The sequence below is a fragment of the Gymnoscopelus braueri genome (assembly GCF_963280865.1).
Source record: "Gymnoscopelus braueri genome assembly, chromosome: 10".
Taxonomy (NCBI): Eukaryota; Metazoa; Chordata; class Actinopteri; order Myctophiformes; family Myctophidae; genus Gymnoscopelus; species Gymnoscopelus braueri.
This window is the reverse complement of record NC_137611.1, coordinates 370,629-385,000: the sequence shown is the minus strand read 5'-3', so window position 1 is coordinate 385,000 and position 14,372 is coordinate 370,629. Positions and strand designations below refer to the sequence as shown.

Sequence of the window (14,372 nt, the reverse complement as noted above, 5' to 3'; positions counted from 1 at the left end):
AGCCTGTTTATTAAAAACATGGTACATCGTATTAAGCCTGTTTATTAATAACATGATAAATCGTATTAAGCCTGTTTATTAATAACATGGTACATCGTATTAAGCCTGTTTATTAATAACATGATAAATCGTATTAAGCCTGTTTATTAATAACATGGTACATAGTATTAAGCCAGTTTATTAATAACATGGTACATAGTATTAAGCCAGTTTATTAATAACATGGTACATAGTATTAAGCCAGTTTATTAATAACATGGTACATAGTATTAAGCCAGTTTATTAATAACATGGTACATAGTATTAAGCCAGTTTATTAATAACATGGTACATAGTATTACTGTCATTTAAAGGTACGACTCCAGCAGAAAGTTCACCCCTGGCCTTAGAACTGTGTTTATCATGTTATATAAAGAGCTGTAGAGGATAAGATTCCCAACACTTAAAGGTGCTGTAAGTGATATTTAACACGTCTATGTAGGTATCATTGCTATAGAGTGTTTATTCATCTCTCTAGCTCTGTAGGAAACAGAACGTACATGTTCAGGTCAGGATACCAATGTAGTCCAATCGGAGAGAGAACTCAAACATATACATTACTGTTGAATGAGGTGTACTCGGGTACGGAAGAATCTTGGCCAATGTGAATGCTGGCCAGTAGGGCTGACCTTCGATTATGATTTTAAAAATCAAAGTTTTAGGCCAAAAAACGATCAAACTTCGGATAATCGACGGCCGGGCGGGGGTGGGGGTGAGTCGGGTCGCTAATCTTCCATGAGCGCGAGGCTGCGCTGGCCTGCGCTGTTGCCCTATCTCTGCAGTCTGCAGCCAGCGAAATTAATACATTTTACATGCATTGCTAGGTTGGATTGGATATGCTACTTGTCTTAGTTGGATAAAAGCCAAACAAGTGGCTCAATATTAGCCACATATTCTTCTTGCTAGTCAAAATGATCTCCAAACTACAAAGCATCCATCCATAGCGATCTGTCATAAAGATCAGCTGTAGTAGAATGCTGCTCCACGACCCGACAGCGGATGTAACCCAACACCCAAGTCCTCAGCTAGAGTTGTGTGTTGGTGTCGTACGCAGTAAATAGCAGATCTACAAGCTCACATTGCGTCACGAATAGGACGCGTTGTGAGCTTGTAGATCTGCTATTTACGGCATGCAACACCAGTTTGGAATTAAGTATGTTGTGTTCCGTTCCCCCTCTCATTCATTTATGACTTAAAGTAGCACGGATTTACCACTGTGAAGTTATGGAAGGAAGGTCCCCAAAAGATGAAATCCCAGGAATAATGTTAGACACTGGAGTTTTAAATCGAAAGTGTATTACGCCACGTAATAGGTAGGATCTAATTGTTTGTTGACATGGAAGGACCAGCAGTAATTGACAATAATCGTATGCTCAGGTTCTTTTGCATTAAAATGAGCAGCGGAACACTTTCTATGTTTGTCAATTGGAGATTCGAGAGGATTTATTTGTCAGTCACAAAAGTCGTAGTAAATGTATTTGATCGAGTCGTGACTTTTATTTTCGTATCTATGAGAGTCTTAGCGACCACCCCCCAGTTCGCCCTGGAATGTCACCAGTAAAGCCCGTATTTCTCCAACTAGGTGTCCGGAGTATTTGTGCAATATATTAGTCCATATTTTTCAATTAAGAAGTGTGTGACCGATTCTGTCGGCGGTACTGACGGGGCGCATCCAGTGAAAGACGGAATTACACTCAATGTACACAGGTATTAAACGAGGGGGGATAATGGCGTTCGTCCACAGACGGGATTAAAACACTTCTTTATTGAAAAATATGGACTAATACATTGCACAAATACTCCGGACACCTAGTTAACATTTGGGGCAAGCGGGTAAGCACCTTATATTTTGCATTTGTACATTTTTGTACAAAAAATTATCAAATTAAAAAAACGGCAGATTACTATTTTTTTTTTTTTTAAGTTCGAATCTTGTGCCATCGAACGAAGCTTCGAATATTCGAGTTATTTGGGTCAGCCCTACTGGCCAGCTGGGAGAGGCCAGTCTGAATCCACCCTAAACCAACCCAGTCTGAATCCACCCTAAACCAATCCAGTCTGAATCCACCCTAAACCAACCCAGTCTGAATCCACCCTAAACCTAAACCAATCCAGTCTGACGGGTGCCGGGCTGAGCATGGATCAGATTGTAAATACCATAATGTATTTAAATACCATAATGTATTTAAATACCATAATGTATTTATTTCACTGCGGATAGTCTACATATTACATTTAAAATCATCCTTAATCCTTAAATTCAATTCATTATTTCAATGGACTAAAATCTTGTTTTATTTGATGGCCTTCCTGCCCTCAAAACATGGACATCACCAAAGCCCCTAAAATGCCCTAACGTTGAGCTCTTTAGCGGTGTATATATAACAGTATTTATAGTATATATATATGTATATATGTATATATATATGTACTTACATTAATGTAGCTAACGTTGAGCTCTTTAGCAGAGTATATATAGTATATATAATATATATACCGTATGTATATATATATGTATATATGTATGTATATATGTACTTACATTAAAGTTATACAATGCAGAATCCCAAATAACGATTTTTAGCAACCTCTGCTGGTCACTACCGTCACTGCATACAATTTCCGTAATCCTCGATTACCCAGAATTCCATTCGTTTTCACCGGAAGCCGGAAGCGTTTCAAAAAGCGATCTTTTAATTGTTTTATACTATCTACGGATCGTTTCTCTTAGCCAGTGGAGCATTAGTTACCATGAGCTGTGCTTTCTTTTTCTGTTCTTTTTCGATCTTCAAATCCTACATTCTCTTAACATCAGCGTGAGGTTCCTTTTTGCTATTACCGCGGTAGTTCCTGGCCAAACAGGAAACCGTTGCGGTAGTTCCTGGGGACGTCGGCCACGACGTCATGACGTTGGCCAGGAACGTCATTTCCCCGGGAATGTCCCCCCAGTCCACTTTCAATAGAAAATATATAAATAAAAGGCTTCCGGGGGTGAAATTCATGGAGTGGGTGTTGTGAAACTTTTGCCACTGACAAAAGATATACAATTTAACTTTAGTTTTGTTGAAAACGTTACCTAGTATTACTTTAATGTAGCTAACGTTGAGCTCTTTAGCAGAGTATATATAATATATATACCGTATGTATATATATATATATATGTATGTATATATGTACTTACATTAATGTAGCTAACGTTGAGCTCTTTAGCAGAGTATATATAGTATATATATATATATATGTATATATATATATATATATATATATATATATATATATATATATATATATATATATATATATATATATATATATATATATATATATATATATATGTATGTATGTATATATGTACTTACATTAATGTAGCTAACGTTGAGCTCTTTAGCGGTGTATCCTCTCTGCAGGTTACGTCTCACATAAACATCGTAGTCTCGTACGATCCTGGTGATGATGTCAGAGGTAGAGATGCCTTCCGTCCGCTGGGTGGGGGCAAACATGCCTGCAGCACAGCACAGCAGGGGTTAAATATACATTCATTCATAAAGTGGGGTCCGGGGACCCCCAGTGGTCCTTAAGGAGGCTACAGGGGGTCCCCTGCAAAATTACTTAATACATCAACATCACTTTAACCACTTTAACTCCTACGTACATCAGATGATAATGTATTCCTTACATTACATATTGTAATAATAATGTATGAGGCTCCTTTGTACTGAACATAGAACCCTTTCCTTTCAGAGTGTTAAAGGTGAATATAGAACCCTTTCCTTTCAGTGTGTTAAAGGTGAACATAGAACCCTTTCCTTTCAGAGTGTTAAAGGTGAACATAGAACCCTTTCCTTTCAGTGTGTTAAAGGTGAACATAGAACCCTTTCCTTTCAGTGTGTTAAAGGTGAACATAGAACCCTTTCCTTTCAGTGTGTTAAAGGTGAATATAGAACCCTTTCCTTTCAGTGTGTTAAAGGTGAACATAGAACCCTTTCCTTTCAGTGTGTTAAAGGTGAACATAGAACCCTTTCCTTTCAGTGTGTTAAAGGTGAACAGAGAACCCTTTCCTTTCAGTGTGTTAAAGGTGAACATAGAACCCTTTCCTTTCAGAGTTTTAAAGGTGAACATAGAACCCTTTCCTTTCAGTGTGTTAAAGGTGAACAGAGAACCCTTTCCTTTCAGTGTGTTAAAGGTGAACATAGAACCCTTTCCTTTCAGAGTGTTAAAGGTGAACATAGAACCCTTTCCTTTCAGTGTGTTAAAGGTGAATATAGAACCCTTTCCTTTCAGTGTGTTAAAGGTGAATATAGAACCCTTTCCTTTCAGTGTGTTAAAGGTGAACATAGAACCCTTTCCTTTCAGTGTGTTAAAGGTGAACATAGAACCCTTTCCTTTCAGTGTGTTAAAGGTGAACATAGAACCCTTTCCTTTCAGAGTGTTAAAGGTGTACATAGAACCCTTTCCTTTCAGTGTGTTAAAGGTGAACATAGAACCCTTTCCTTTCAGTGTGTTAAAGGTGAACATAGAACCCTTTCCTTTCAGTGTGTTAAAGGTGAACATAGAACCCTTTCCTTTCAGTGTGTTAAAGGTGAACATAGAACCCTTTCCTTTCAGTGTGTTAAAGGTGAACAGAGAACCCTTTCCTTTCAGTGTGTTAAAGGTGAACATAGAACCCTTTCCTTTCAGAGTTTTAAAGGTGAACATAGAACCCTTTCCTTTCAGTGTGTTAAAGGTGAACAGAGAACCCTTTCCTTTCAGTGTGTTAAAGGTGAACAGAGAACCCTTTCCTTTCAGTGTGTTAAAGGTGAACATAGAACCCTTTCCTTTCAGAGTGTTAAAGGTGAACATAGAACCCTTTCCTTTCAGTGTGTTAAAGGTGAATATAGAACCCTTTCCTTTCAGTGTGTTAAAGGTGAACATAGAACCCTTTCCTTTCAGTGTGTTAAAGGTGAACATAGAACCCTTTCCTTTCAGTGTGTTAAAGGTGAACATAGAACCCTTTCCTTTCAGTGTGTTAAAGGTGAACATAGAACCCTTTCCTTTCAGAGTGTTAAAGGTGTACATAGAACCCTTTCCTTTCAGTGTGTTAAAGGTGAACATAGAACCCTTTCCTTTCAGTGTGTTAAAGGTGAACATAGAACCCTTTCCTTTCAGTGTGTTAAAGGTGAACATAGAACCCTTTCCTTTCAGAGTGTTAAAGGTGTACATAGAACCCTTTCCTTTCAGTGTGTTAAAGGTGAACATAGAACCCTTTCCTTTCAGAGTGTTAAAGGTGTACATAGAACCCTTTCCTTTCAGTGTGTTAAAGGTGAACATAGAACCCTTTCCTTTCAGTGTGTTAAAGGTGAACATAGAACCCTTTCCTTTCAGAGTGTTAAAGGTGAACATAGAACCCTTTCCTTTCAGAGTGTTAAAGGTGAACATAGCTCCAGGGAGCAGCAGGGGTCATATTATGCAGTAAAGGTCAGGGGTCATATTATGCAGTATAGGTCAGAGGGTGTTCGGGGTCAGGAATGTTCCCAGTGGCTACAGATCCTTTAAGGCCAATGTCACTCAACCCTTACATAGGGCTGTCACCATGGTTACTAGGGCTGTCACCATGGTTACTAGGGCTGTCGCCATGGTTACTAGGGCTGTCGCCATGGTTACTAGGGCTGTCGCCATGGTTACTAGTTAACCATGGTGATAACAATTGGAGCATAATGAATAAACATTTCATTTCTGTTTTAAATATATTTTAAAATATATTTTGGTGGAGGGAAATGAGGAGATGACAGCTTCCTTTCTGGGCTTTGAGGAGGTGTAGTTTTGGGGAGGTGTAGCTTTGGGGAGGTGTAGCTTTAAGGAGGTGTAGCTTTGAGAAGGTGTAGTTTTGGGGGAGTGTAGCTTTGAGGAGGTGTAGCTTTGAGGAGGTGTAGCTTTGAGGAGGTGTAGCTTTGAGGAGGTGTAGTTTTGGGGAGGTGTAGCTTTGGGGAGGTGTAGCTTTGAGGAGGTGTAGCTTTGAGGTGTAGCTTTGGGGAGGTGTAGCTTTGAGGTGTAGCTTTGAGGTGTAGCTTTGGGGAGGTGTAGCTTTGGGGAGGTGTAGCTTTGGGGAGGTGTAGCTTTGAGGAGGTGTAGCTTTGGGGAGGTGTAGCTTTGAGGAGCAGCTTTGAGGTGTAGCTTTGGGGAGGTGTAGCTTTGGGGAGGTGTAGCTTTGGGGAGGTGTAGCTTTGAGGAGGTGTAGCTTTGAGGAGGTGTAGCTTTGAGGAGGTGTAGCTTTGGGGAGGTGTAGCTTTGGGGAGGTGTAGCTTTGAGGTGTAGCTTTGGGGAGGTGTAGCTTTGGGGAGGTGTAGTTGCTAGGCAACCTACCTGCATCCTTGATGTGTTTGTAAACGTCATCACTTCCTGCTGAGGAGTAGGGGATGTCGTCATGGGCAACAAAGTCAATCTGAGGAGACGATACAATGTAACTGTTATTCTGTAAATATACTGTTACTGTTGCACACACACACACACACACACACACACACACACACACACACACACACACACACACGTGTTTAGTGAGGAGGTCAGGAGTGAGGGTCAGGGTGTCACGGTGCTAAGGTCAGGGTGTCAGGGTTAGGGTCTTACCCGGTGTTTAGTGAGGAAGTCAGGAGTGAGGGTCCAGGGAGCGTCTCGGACCACCTCGTCTACGTAGCGACAGTGACTGACGGCGTCATAACGTTCGTCCTCGTTCATCACCGTGAAACCCTTATACTTATGAGTTAAAGAGTCACTGCAGACTGAAGACAAAACATATATATATACTTTATAAACATATATAAACTTTATAAACCCTTATACTTATGAGTTAAAGAGTCACTGCAGACTGTAAAACATATATATATACATATACTTTATAAACATATAAACATATATATACATATACTTTATAAACATATATACACTTTATAAACCCTTATACTTATGAGTTAAAGAGTCACTGCAGACTGTAGACAAAACCTATATATACATTCTTACCTCCACTATGAGGTGTGTGTTAGTGTGTAACCTACCTCCCACTATAAGGTGTGTGTTAGTGTGTTAGTGTGTAACCTACCTCCCACTATAAGGTGTGTGTTAGTGTGTGTGTGTTAGTGTGTAACCTACCTCCCACTATAAGGTGTGTGTTGGGGAACAGACATTTGGCTTGCATCAGAGCTCTGGCATGACCTGAGTGGAACACATCAAAGATACCGTCTGCATACACTCTGACTGGTCTGTCTACTGTGGGGAGAGAGACACCCAGAGAGAGAGAGAGAGAGAGAGAGAGAGAGAGAGAGAGAGAGAGAGAGAGAGAGAGAGTTTAGCCAATCAGGAGAGAGTACCCATTTATCAGCTTACATTGTATAGTGTTCCAGTTCTTTGTTACATCACTTCACATTCTACTAGTTTATCCTGTCTGGGTTCTCTATCCTGATTGGACACAATTGGTATCCCTGAAAATGCATTTGAACTCTTTTATTGCCCAAAACGGGAATTCCCGTCCGATTCTACTGGCTCTCATGGCCACATATTATATACATAATATAGATTCTACTATGGCTCTCATGGCCACGGACGGAAATGACGAAATTATTTAAAAAATAAAAAATATATATATTTTTTATATATATATATATATGTATTTATTTTTTTGTCTTGTTTTTTTTTGTTTATCTCAAAGGAACTAGGAGATATTATATATATATATTAATATAGGAGATAACGCTATCCAAAAAAATGCTGCTGCATTCACTTCAATGTTAAAAAATAAACAGACGAAAAATGCAAATTTTTCGTGGCACTGGGACGACACAGCCTGAAATAAGTCTGACAACAGAGAATGAGCACAAACTAGACGCAGTGCTTCTCGGAGCACAGGCCTCCGCCAGGTCAGAGGTCACAGGTCTCCGCCAGGTCAGGTAGGTTATTGTGGCCTCCTGGTGGCGCTATAATAGGCCAATGTGAAAAGGGTGCCATTTATTCTTAGGCCTTTCACGGCAATCGAACACTGACTGCATATATATATATATATATGCAGTCAGTGTATATATATATATATATATATATACACTGCATTCATGATTTGAGGCATTTTGTTCCAAATTTTTTTTTTGCTAAGTTAGACCTGCTGGTGGTCCTAGTAGAGTCCTAGTCCTAGTAGAGTCCTAGTCCTAGTAGAGTCCTAGTCCTAGTAGAGTCCTAGTCCTAGTAGAGTCCTAGTAGATTCCTAGTCCTAGTAGAGTCCTACTCCTAGTAGAGTCCTAGTCCTAGTAGAGTCCTAGTAGAGTCCTACTCCTAGTAGAGTCCTAGTCCTAGTAGAGTCCTAGTCCTAGTAGAGTCCTAGTCCTAGTAGAGATGTAGTCCTAGTAGAGTCCTAGTCCTAGTAGAGTCCTAGTCCTAGTAGAGTCCTAGTCCTAGTAGAGTCCTAGTAGAGTCCTAGTCCTAGTAGAGTCCTAGTCCTAGTAGAGTCCTAGTAGAGTCCTAGTAGAGTCCTAGTCCTAGTAGAGTCCTAGTCCTAGTAGAGTCCTAGTAGATTCCTAGTCCTAGTAGAGTCCTAGTAGAGTCCTACTCCTAGTAGAGTCCTAGTCCTAGTAGAGTCCTAGTAGAGTCCTAGTCCTAGTAGAGTCCTAGTAGAGTCCTAGTAGAGCCCTAGTCCTAGTAGAGTCCTAGTAGAGTCCTAGTCCTAGTAGAGTCCTAGTAGAGTCGTAGTCCTAGTAGAGTCCTAGTCCTAGTAGAGTCCTAGTAGAGTCCTAGTCCTAGTAGAGTCCTAGTAGATTCCTAGTCCTAGTAGAGTCCTAGTAGAGTCCTACTCCTAGTAGAGTCCTAGTAGAGTCCTAGTCCTAGTAGAGTCCTAGTCCTAGTAGAGTCCTAGTAGAGTCCTAGTCCTAGTAGAGCCCTAGTCCTAGTAGAGTCCTAGTCCTAGTAGAGTCCTAGTAGAGTCCTAGTCCTAGTAGAGTCCTAGTAGAGTCCTAGTCCTAGTAGAGTCCTAGTCCTAGTAGAGTCCTAGTCCTAGTAGAGTCCTAGTCCTAGTAGAGTCCTAGTCCTAGTAGAGTCCTAGTAGAGTCCTAGTAGAGTCCTAGTCCTAGTAGAGTCCTAGTAGAGTCCTAGTCCTAGTAGAGTCCTAGTCCTGGTAGAGTCCTAGTAGAGTCCTAGTCCTAGTAGAGTCCTAGTCGAGTCCTAGTAGAGTCCTAGTCCTAGTCCTAGTAGAGTCCTAGTCCTAGTAGAGTCCTAGTAGAGTCCTAGTCCTAGTAGAGCCCTAGTCCTAGTAGAGTCCTAGTAGAGTCCTAGTCCTAGTAGAGTCCTAGTAGAGTCCTAGTCCTAGTAGAGTCCTAGTCCTAGTAGAGTCCTAGTCCTAGTAGAGTCCTAGTAGAGTCCTAGTCCTAGTAGAGTCCTAGTCCTAGTAGAGTCCTAGTCCTAGTAGAGTCCTAGTAGAGTCCTAGTCCTAGTAGAGTCATAGTAGAGTCCTAGTCCTAGTAGAGTCCTAGTCCAGAGAGAGAGAGAGAGAGAGAGAGAGAGAGAGAGAGAGAGAGAGAGAGAGAGAGAGAGAGAGAGAGAGAGAGAGAGAGAGTTTAGCCAATCAGGAGAGAGTACCCATTTATCAGCTTACATTGTATAGTGTTCCAGTTCTTTGTTACATCACTTCACATTCTACTAGTTTATCCTGTCTGGGTTCTCTATCCTGATTGGACACAATTGGTATCCCTGAAAATGCATTTGAACTCTTTTATTGCCCAAAACGGGAATTCCCGTCCGATTCTACTGGCTCTCATGGCCACATATTATATACATAATATAGATTCTACTATGGCTCTCATGGCCACGGACGGAAATGACGAAATTATTTAAAAAATAAAAAATATATATATTTTTTATATATATATATATATGTATTTATTTTTTTGTCTTGTTTTTTTTTGTTTATCTCAAAGGAACTAGGAGATATTATATATATATATTAATATAGGAGATAACGCTATCCAAAAAAATGCTGCTGCATTCACTTCAATGTTAAAAAATAAACAGACGAAAAATGCAAATTTTTCGTGGCACTGGGACGACACAGCCTGAAATAAGTCTGACAACAGAGAATGAGCACAAAGTAGACGCAGTGCTTCTCGGAGCACAGGCCTCCGCCAGGTCAGAGGTCACAGGTCTCCGCCAGGTCAGGTAGGTTATTGTGGCCTCCTGGTGGCGCTATAATAGGCCAATGTGAAAAGGGTGCCATTTATTCTTAGGCCTTTCACGGCAATCGAACACTGACTGCATATATATATATATATGCAGTCAGTGTATATATATATATATATATATATACACTGCATTCATGATTTGAGGCATTTTGTTCCAATTTTTTTTTTTGCTAAGTTAGACCTGCTGGTGGTCCTAGTAGAGTCCTAGTCCTAGTAGAGTCCTAGTCCTAGTAGAGTCCTAGTCCTAGTAGAGTCCTAGTAGATTCCTAGTCCTAGTAGAGTCCTACTCCTAGTAGAGTCCTAGTCCTAGTAGAGTCCTAGTAGAGTCCTACTCCTAGTAGAGTCCTAGTCCTAGTAGAGTCCTAGTCCTAGTAGAGTCCTAGTCCTAGTAGAGATGTAGTCCTAGTAGAGTCCTAGTCCTAGTAGAGTCCTAGTCCTAGTAGAGTCCTAGTAGAGTCCTAGTCCTAGTAGAGTCCTAGTCCTAGTAGAGTCCTAGTAGAGTCCTAGTCCTAGTAGAGTCCTAGTCCTAGTAGAGTCCTAGTAGATTCCTAGTCCTAGTAGAGTCCTAGTAGAGTCCTACTCCTAGTAGAGTCCTAGTCCTAGTAGAGTCCTAGTAGAGTCCTAGTCCTAGTAGAGTCCTAGTAGAGTCCTAGTCCTAGTAGAGCCCTAGTCCTAGTAGAGTCCTAGTAGAGTCCTAGTCCTAGTAGAGTCCTAGTAGAGTCGTAGTCCTAGTAGAGTCCTAGTCCTAGTAGAGTCCTAGTAGAGTCCTAGTCCTAGTAGAGTCCTAGTAGATTCCTAGTCCTAGTAGAGTCCTAGTAGAGTCCTACTCCTAGTAGAGTCCTAGTAGAGTCCTAGTCCTAGTAGAGTCCTAGTCCTAGTAGAGTCCTAGTAGAGTCCTAGTCCTAGTAGAGTCCTAGTAGAGTCCTAGTCCTAGTAGAGCCCTAGTCCTAGTAGAGTCCTAGTCCTAGTAGAGTCCTAGTAGAGTCCTAGTCCTAGTAGAGTCCTAGTAGAGTCCTAGTCCTAGTAGAGTCCTAGTCCTAGTAGAGTCCTAGTAGAGTCCTAGTCCTAGTAGAGTCCTAGTCCTAGTAGAGTCCTAGTCCTAGTAGAGTCCTAGTCCTAGTAGAGTCCTAGTAGAGTCCTAGTAGAGTCCTAGTCCTAGTAGAGTCCTAGTAGAGTCCTAGTCCTAGTAGAGTCCTAGTCCTGGTAGAGTCCTAGTAGAGTCCTAGTCCTAGTAGAGTCCTAGTCGAGTCCTAGTAGAGTCCTAGTCCTAGTAGAGTCCTAGTCCTAGTAGAGTCCTAGTCCTAGTAGAGTCCTAGTAGAGTCCTAGTCCTAGTAGAGTCCTAGTAGAGTCCTAGTCCTAGTAGAGCCCTAGTCCTAGTAGAGTCCTAGTAGAGTCCTAGTCCTAGTAGAGTCCTAGTAGAGTCCTAGTCCTAGTAGAGTCCTAGTCCTAGTAGAGTCCTAGTCCTAGTAGAGTCCTAGTAGAGTCCTAGTCCTAGTAGAGTCCTAGTCCTAGTAGAGTCCTAGTCCTAGTAGAGTCCTAGTCCTAGTAGAGTCCTAGTCCTAGTAGAGTCCTAGTAGAGTCCTAGTCCTAGTAGAGTCATAGTAGAGTCCTAGTCCTAGTAGAGTCCTAGTCCTAGTAGAGTCCTAGTAGAGTCCTAGTCCTAGTAGAGTCATAGTAGAGTCCTAGTCCTAGTAGAGTCCTAGTCCTAGTAGAGTCCTAGTAGAGTCCTAGTCCAGAGAGAGAGAGAGAGAGAGAGAGAGAGAGAGAGAGAGAGAGAGAGAGAGAGAGAGAGAGAGAGAGAGAGAGAGAGAGTTTAGCCAATCAGGAGAGAGTACCCATTTATCAGCTTACATTTTATAGTGTTCCAGTTCTTTGTTACATCACTTCACATTCTACTAGTTTATCCTGTCTGGGTTCTCTATCCTGATTGGACACAATTGGTATCCCTGAAAATGCATTTGAACTCTTTTATTGCCCAAAACGGGAATTCCCGTCCGATTCTACTGGCTCTCATGGCCACATATTATATACATAATATAGATTCTACTATGGCTCTCATGGCCACGGACGGAAATGACGAAATTATTTAAAAAATAAAAAATATATATATTTTTTATATATATATATATATATGTATTTATTTTTTTGTCTTGTTTTTTTTTGTTTATCTCAAAGGAACTAGGAGATATTATATATATATATTAATATAGGAGATAACGCTATCCAAAAAAATGCTGCTGCATTCACTTCAATGTTAAAAAATAAACAGACGAAAAATGCAAATTTTTCGTGGCACTGGGACGACACAGCCTGAAATAAGTCTGACAACAGAGAATGAGCACAAACTAGACGCAGTGCTTCTCGGAGCACAGGCCTCCGCCAGGTCAGAGGTCACAGGTCTCCGCCAGGTCAGGTAGGTTATTGTGGCCTCCTGGTGGCGCTATAATAGGCCAATGTGAAAAGGGTGCCATTTATTCTTAGGCCTTTCACGGCAATCGAACACTGACTGCATATATATATATATATGCAGTCAGTGTATATATATATATATATATACACACTGCATTCATGATTTGAGGCATTTTGTTCCAATTTTTTTTTTTGCTAAGTTAGACCTGCTGGTGGTCCTAGTAGAGTCCTAGTCCTAGTAGAGTCCTAGTCCTAGTAGAGTCCTAGTCCTAGTAGAGTCCTAGTAGATTCCTAGTCCTAGTAGAGTCCTAGTAGAGTCCTACTCCTAGTAGAGTCCTAGTCCTAGTAGAGTCCTAGTAGAGTCCTACTCCTAGTAGAGTCCTAGTCCTAGTAGAGTCCTATTCCTAGTAGAGTCCTAGTCCTAGTAGAGATGTAGTCCTAGTAGAGTCCTAGTCCTAGTAGAGTCCTAGTCCTAGTAGAGTCCTAGTCCTAGTAGAGTCCTAGTAGAGTCCTAGTCCTAGTAGAGTCCTAGTCCTAGTAGAGTCCTAGTAGAGTCCTAGTAGAGTCCTAGTCCTAGTAGAGTCCTAGTCCTAGTAGAGTCCTAGTAGATTCCTAGTCCTAGTAGAGTCCTAGTAGAGTCCTACTCCTAGTAGAGTCCTAGTCCTAGTAGAGTCCTAGTAGAGTCCTAGTCCTAGTAGAGTCCTAGTAGAGTCCTAGTAGAGCCCTAGTCCTAGTAGAGTCCTAGTAGAGTCCTAGTCCTAGTAGAGTCCTAGTAGAGTCGTAGTCCTAGTAGAGTCCTAGTCCTAGTAGAGTCCTAGTCCTAGTAGAGTCCTAGTAGAGTCCTAGTCCTAGTAGAGTCCTAGTAGATTCCTAGTCCTAGTAGAGTCCTAGTAGAGTCCTACTCCTAGTAGAGTCCTAGTAGAGTCCTAGTCCTAGTAGAGTCCTAGTCCTAGTAGAGTCCTAGTAGAGTCCTAGTCCTAGTAGAGTCCTAGTAGAGTCCTAGTCCTAGTAGAGCCCTAGTCCTAGTAGAGTCCTAGTCCTAGTAGAGTCCTAGTAATCCTAGTATCAGCATCGGCGACTTCAATGCCCACAGTACATCATGGGGCTATGAGAACAACAACCAAGATGGAGATGAAGTTGAAACCTGGCTCGAGTCCAAACACCTGACCCTAATCCATAACGCTAAACTCCCCAAATCCTTCCACAGCGCCAGATGGAAACGAGGATACAACCCAGACCTCGCCTGTGTAAGCAGTGACATCGCATCCAGAACTGAGAAGGAAGTCCTGGACCCTATCCCCCATACCCAGCACCGGCCAATTGCCATCACTGTTAGATCTGCTCTCCAAGCAACCATCGTCCCATTCCGCAGGAGGTTCAACCTACGGAAAGCTGACTGGTTGTCATTCCAACAGGAGATAGAGCATTCCATATCTAACATACCACCATTTCCCAACAACTACTCCAACTTCACAGACTTGGTAAAAAGGTCAGCCAGACGTCACATTCCCAGAGGATGCCAGACACAGTATATTCCTGGGCTATCAGAAACATCCAGCGACCTGCTGAAAGCCTACTATGAGGAATACAATAAGGACCCTTTCTCCTCTACCACCATGGAACTTGGAGAGACCCTGATCAGTGAAGTTGGGGAAGAACGAAGGAAAGTCTGGAAGGAAATGATAGAGAACACCAACATGACAAATAACAGCAGGAAGGCATGGGCTACAATCCGC

At 41.6% G+C, this 14,372-nt stretch overlaps 1 protein-coding gene across 4 annotated transcripts in view; it reads right to left on the bottom strand.

Moving 5' to 3' along the window:
- Positions 1 to 14,372, bottom strand: part of pcyt1aa (phosphate cytidylyltransferase 1A, choline a) — a 42,807-nt gene that overhangs the window by 7,450 nt on the left and 20,985 nt on the right. For all 4 annotated transcript variants that reach the window (XM_080439084.1, XM_080439082.1, XM_080439083.1 and 1 more), the window contains exons 4-7: positions 7,162 to 7,278; positions 6,643 to 6,794; positions 6,379 to 6,457; positions 3,399 to 3,541 (exon numbers count right to left, since the gene is read on the bottom strand). In XM_080439084.1, the coding sequence (XP_080295210.1) occupies positions 3,399 to 3,541; positions 6,379 to 6,457; positions 6,643 to 6,794; positions 7,162 to 7,278 (491 nt within the window). The remainder of the gene's footprint in view (positions 1 to 3,398; positions 3,542 to 6,378; positions 6,458 to 6,642; positions 6,795 to 7,161; positions 7,279 to 14,372) is intronic.